Source organism: Taeniopygia guttata, chromosome 27 (assembly GCF_048771995.1).
Source record: "Taeniopygia guttata chromosome 27, bTaeGut7.mat, whole genome shotgun sequence".
Lineage (NCBI taxonomy): Eukaryota > Metazoa > Chordata > Aves > Passeriformes > Estrildidae > Taeniopygia > Taeniopygia guttata.
The window spans coordinates 1,699,246-1,705,245 of record NC_133052.1 but is presented as its reverse complement, the minus strand read 5'-3'; the positions used below and the strand labels follow the sequence as shown (position 1 = coordinate 1,705,245).

General features: G+C 57.5%; 1 protein-coding gene across 4 annotated transcripts in view; it reads left to right on the top strand.

Annotated features, from left to right (window-relative positions):
* The first annotated feature begins 1,729 nt into the window (after window positions 1–1,729).
* Window positions 1,730–6,000, top strand: part of SRCIN1 (SRC kinase signaling inhibitor 1) — a 73,004-nt gene continuing 68,733 nt past the window's right edge. For 2 of the 4 annotated variants that reach the window (XM_072918983.1, XM_072918981.1), the window contains exon 1: window positions 1,730–2,026. In XM_072918983.1, coding sequence (XP_072775084.1) covers window positions 2,005–2,026 — 22 coding nt within the window. In that variant the 5' untranslated portion in view covers window positions 1,730–2,004. Of the gene's footprint in view, window positions 2,068–6,000 lie in introns of all 4 variants that reach the window. The other 2 variants (XM_072918984.1, XM_072918985.1) reach the window with 1 other exon arrangement.

Here is a 6,000-nt window from a genome sequence, read left to right as displayed (position 1 = left end):
TTGCCCCTCCCCACCCCTTTTCCACCCCTTTCCTGTTCCCTTTTCCCCCACCTTTCCTGTCCATCCTCTTCCTCTCCATCACGCTCCCACAATTCCTTTCCCACACCACATTTTGGGATGAAAAATCCCGGATTTTGGCTGATGAGGGACAATTCCTCAGGAATTGAGGGATTCCTCAGGAATTCAGGAAAATTTCCTGAACCCCAGCCCTGGAAACTCGGGACCACTCCCATCCCATCCTCCTTAAAATAGATGAAAATTCCCATTTTTCCAGGAAATTTGGGAATTCTGGGCCAAGGTCACCCCGAGGGGTGGCAGTGCCAGGCTCAGGGGAGCCAAAGCTGCGGCTCCGGTGGCCGGTCCCTGTCCCCGTTGTCCCCGTTGTCCCCGTTGTCCCCGTTGTCCCCGTTGCCATGGAGATTTTCCCTCTTCGCGATGCCCGCAGGGAAGCGGCGGGGACAGGGAGGGGACAGGGAGGGGACAGGGAGGGGACAGGGAGGGGACAGGGAGGGGACACCGCGGAGCGCGGCCATCACAAGGGCACCGCCGGGGCGCTGTCACCGCCGGGGCACTGCCACCATCAGGGCACTGCCACCACCGGGGCAGTGTCACCATCAGGGCATTGCCACCACCAGGTCACCGCCGCGGCGCTGCCACCACCAGTGCGCTGTCACCACCGGGGCGGTGTCACCATCAGGGCACTGCCACCATCAGGGCACTGCCACCATCAGGGCACTGCCACCACCAGGGTGCTGTCACCACCAGGTCACCATCAGGGCACTGACATCATCAGGGTACTGCCACCATCAGGGCACTGCCACCATCAGGGCACTGCCACCATCAGGGCACTGCCACCACAAGTGTGCTGTCACCACCAGGTCACCACCAGGACATTGCCACCACTGGGGCACTGCCACCACTGGTGTGCTGTCACCACTGGGGCATTGTCACCACCAGGACATTGCCACCATCAGGGCATTGCCACAATCAGGGCACTGCCAGGGCACTGCCACCATCAGGGCACTGCCACCCACAGGTCACCACCGGATCGTTGCCACCATCGGGGCGCTGTCACCAAGAGGGCGCTGCCACCACCAGGTCACCATCAGGGCACTGCCACCATCAGGGCACCATCAGGGCATTGTCACCCACATAAAACAGCAAAAAAAACCCCAAAACCAGCAACCCCCCCCCCCCAAAAACAGAAAAAACAAACAAACAAACAAACAAAACAAAACAAAACAAACCACCAAAACCAGCAAAAACCCACAAAAAACAGCAAAAGAACCCCCAAAAAACCAGGAAATAAAAACACCCCCAAAAACCAGCAAAAAAAACCCTCAAAAAGCAAAAAACGCACAAAACCCCCAGCAAAACCCCACAAAACCGCCCCCAAAACCGCAAAAAAACCCACAAAACCCCACAAAAAACCCCAAAAAAGCCTCCCCAAAACAGCAAAAATCCCACAAAACCCCACGAAAAAAAACAACAAAAAAATTCACAAAAATTAGCAAAAAGACCACAAAAAAACCACAAAAACCAGCAAAAAACCCCAAAAACCAGCAAAAAAAAACCCCATAAAACCCCAAAAAAAACCTTTAGGAGAGGAATTTAAAGGGCAGAGTTCTCCCTCATCATCACCAGGAGCTCGTTTGGTTTTTTGGGGTTTTTTGGGGTTTTTTGGGGGTTTTTTGGGGGTTTTTTCCCCCTCCCGGTCGCTGCCTGCCGGTGCCGCCGGGGCCGCGCGTTCTCCCCGCGCGCGCTCCCGTGCGCGCTCCCGGGCGCGCTCCCCGCGCCCACTCCCCTCCATCAGCGCCGCCACCGCCGCTGCTCCCGGTGCTCGGCCCGGCCTCCAACCCTTTGGAATTAAAAACCAACAACAACAACAAAACAACAACAACAAAAAAAATTAATTTAAATTTTAAAAAATCGAAGAAAATCCACACCCCCAAAAAAAACCCCAAAAAAAGGCGGAAAATCGCAGCAAAACCTCGGCGAGCAGGAATGGGGAATTCACCCTCTCAAGGCATGTCACTCTCACTATGTGCATCCATTCTTAAGTAGCAGGTATTTTTTATTTTATTCGTGTGGTTTTTTTGCTGCTTTTTCTTTTTTTTCCCCTCTTTTCTCTTTCTCTCTTCCCCTCCCCACCCTCCCCCACCCCCTTTTTTTTTTTTCTTTCTTTCTGATGGTCGGGGTGGGGTGAGGGGAGGAGGGGGGTAAAAAATATATTAAAAAAATGAAAAATAAAAATGAAAAACCTTGGCGGAGTTTTGGTGGCCGCTCCGGAGAGGGGTGAGGGACACCCCGGCCTTCCTCCCTTGTGGTGGGGTGGGTGCTGATTTATGGGGGGCACCGTTTTTTGGGGGGTTTTTGTGTCCGTGGTGGTTCCAGCGGGATTTTTTGGTGGCCAAGGCGTGGTGGGAGAGGTCAGGCTCGGGATTTGTTGGCGTGGGGTTTTTTTTTTTCCTCTCTTTTTCTTCCTCTTCCTCACCTGCTGCGTTTTCGCTTTTCCTCCTCCTCCTCCTCCTCCTCCTCCTCCTCATCCTCATCCTCAGACACAAAGGGCCACCACGAGCCACAAGGTGGCCACCTGGCAGCCAAAAAAAAAATTAAAAAAAAATCAAAATATATATAAATAAATCGATCTGGCGCATCCCAGACCGGGTCGGGGCGTGGGGCGTGGAGGGGGGAGGAAGCGCGGAGGGAAACTTAAAATAACTCCGGAGGTGGCCGAACCTCCGCGGCGCTTTTTGGGGTGCCCCCCTTGGCAACCCTTTTGTGGGAGGTGGCCACGGGCAGCTCCGAGCTCGCCCCGCGCTCTTTGTTCTCGCCCTAGCACCCACCGAGCACCCACCGAGCACCCCCGAGCACCCACCTGGCACCCACCGAGCACCCACCGGGCACCCCCCGGGCACCCCCGAGTACCCCCGGGCACCCACCGAGCACCCCCGGGCACCCCCGGGCACCCCCGAGCACCCCCGAGCACCCCCCGGGCACCCACCGAGCACCCCCGGGTACCCCCCGGGCACCCACCGAGCACCCACCGAGCACCCCCGGGCACCCACCGAGCACCCCCGGGCACCCACAGGGCACCCCCGGGCACCCACCGAGCACCCCCGGGTACCCCCCGAGCACCCCCGGGTACCCCCGGGCACCCACCGGGCACCCACCGAGCACCCACCGAGCACCCACCGGGCACCCCCGGGCACCCCCGGGCACCCACCGGGCACCCCCGAGCACCCCCCGAGCACCCCCGGGCACCCACCGGGCGCCCACCGAGCACCCCCGGGCACCCACCGGGAGCGGCGGGGGGACCCTCGGCACCCCCTGCCCGGCGGATCCAGGGGTGGGTTGGGGGTCACAGTTCGGGGGAGGGGTCCTGGCACCGGGAGGGGCTTCAGCCCTGCCCTGCTCGGCACTGGGGACCCCCAAAAGTGGCATCCTGGGGACCCCCAAAGCTCGAATGTTGCGTTTTGGGGGTGCAGGTGTTTGCCAGCCCCACATCTTTGGGGTGCAGGTGTTTTCCAAGCCCATCTTTGGGGTGCAGGTATCATTCTGGGGGTGCAGGTGTTTCCTAGCCCCCCATATTTGGGGTGCAGGTGTTTTCCAAGCCCATCTTTGGGGTGCAGGTGCCAATCCGAGGGTGCAGGTGTTTCCCAACCCCAAATATTTGGGGTGCAGGTGCCATCCTGGGGGTGCAGGTGCTCCCCAACTCCCCATCTTTGGGGTGCAGCTGGTTCCCAAACCCAAGCCCCCCATCTTTGGGGTGCAGATACTTCCCAGCCCCCCATATTTGGGGTGCAGGTTCTCCCCAACTCCCCATTCTGGGGGTGCAGGTGTTTCCCAGCCCCCCATATTTAGGGTGCAGGTGTTTCCCAACCCCAATCCCCCCATCTTTGGGGTGCAGATACTTCCCCGCCCCCCATATTTGGGGTGCAGCTGCTCCCCAACTCCCCATCTTTGGGGTGCAGGTGTTTTCCAGCTCCCAGCCCCCCAATATTTGGGGTGCAGGTTCCATCCTGGGGGTGCAGGTGTTTCCTAGCCCCCCATATTTGGGGTGCAGGTGCTCCCCAACTCCCCATTCTGGGGGTGCAGGTGCTCCCCAGCCCCACATCTTTGGGGTGCAGGTGCCATCCTGGGGGTGCAGGTGCTCCCCAACTCCCCATCTTTGGGGTGCAGGTGCTCCCCAGCCCCCCATATTTAGGGTGCAGATGTTTTTTATGGTGACAGGCCTGGCTGGGGACTGGCACTGCCTGGGAGTTGTGGGGCACTGGCGGGACGTGGGTGGCACTGCCAGCACTGAGAAAAAAATGCAGATTTCCCCCCAAAATGTGGTTTTCCTGTTAGGAAATAGGGGATAAAGGCACTTCCTTTCTTTTCCCCAAAAATTCCCCCAAAAATTCCCTGAAATTCCCAAAAAATTCCTCCCAATTCCCCCCAAAATCCTCTCAAAATTCCTCCAAATTCCCTCAAATTCCTCCAGCTTCCCCCAATTTCTCCCAACTTCCCCCAATTTCTCCCAACTTCCCCCAAATTCCTCCACATTCCCCCATTTTCCCCCAAAATTCCCACAAAAATTCCCCACAAAATTCCCCCAAATTCCTCCAAAATTCCCCTAGAAGTCCCCAAAATTCCTCTAAAATTCCTCCAAATCCCCCAAATTCCTCCAAAATTTCCCCAAATTCCTCCAGTTTCTCCCAAAATCACCCCGAATGTCTCCAAAAATTCCCCCAAACCCCCCAGACTCCCCCAAATTGCCCCATTCCCGCCCTTCCCCTGGCGGCGCGGAGCCCTTGGGCCACCAGGGCCAGGTTCCATCGGAGCCATCGATTGTCACCATCGATCCTCGGTGACCTCCGCGCCCTGGGGACGCCGGTGACACCGGTGACATGTGGCATGTCCCTGTCATGGGGTGGGGGAGGGAATGGGAATGTTGGTCCTGGAGAAAAGAGGGATCAGGAGGGACCTTCTGGGTCTCCATGAGGGACAGGGAGGAGTTTGGAATTCCAGGAGTGGCTGAGGGACTGGGAATGTTCATCCTGGAGAAAAGCGGGATCAGGAGGGACTTTCTGGGTCTCCATGAGGGACAGGGAAGGGTTTGGAGCTGCTGGGGGAGTGGGAATGTTAATCCTGGAGAAAAGAGGGGTCGGGATGGACCTTCTGGATCACCATGAGGGACAGGGAAGGGTTTGGAGCTCCAGGAGGTGCTGAGGGATTGGGAATGTTCATCCTGGAGAAAAGGAGACCAGGAGGGACTTTCTGAGGTCCCTGACGGGAGAGGACAGCCGTGGGGACCGGGCTGCGATCCCAAGGGACAGGAGGAGAGGGAATGGCCTTGGCTGGGATGAGAAGGTCCCACAGGATTGGGATGAGAGGATCCTCCAGGTCCTTGCAGCCCAAATCATTCCATGACCCCATGAAATTCCCCCATCCCATGAAATTCCACGACCCCATGAAATTCCCTGACTCCATGAAATTCCACGACCCTATGAAATTCCATGATCCCATGAAATTCCATAATCCCATTAAATTCCACGATCCCATGAAATTCCCTGACTCCATGAAATTCCACAATCCCATGAAATTCCCCGACCCCACACAATTCCCCGACCCCACAGCACGCCAGCCCCGATCTCCCCAGTCCGCAGCTCCGAGGCCGTTTCCCCAAATTCCGGGGGGATTCGCCCCATCCCAAACCCCCCAAAATGGGGGCTCAGACCCCTCCCCATCCCAGCCAAATTTTGGGGACATCCCAAATCCATCCCCACGAGGATTCTCAGTGCTCTGAGGCCCTTCCCCACCCTCCCCTCCCCTCCCTCGGCTGCAGGTGCTGCGGGACTCGAGGGCCCTTCAGGCTGAGCCCTCCTCGATGGCAGCTCGGGGACAATGAAACTTTGCTGTCAGCTGCTTTTTATTTTATTTTTATTTTTATTTTAATTTCATCCCTCCCCCCACCCTTCCCCTCGCTGCTTTTCCGCTTTCAGAATCCGCGCAGAT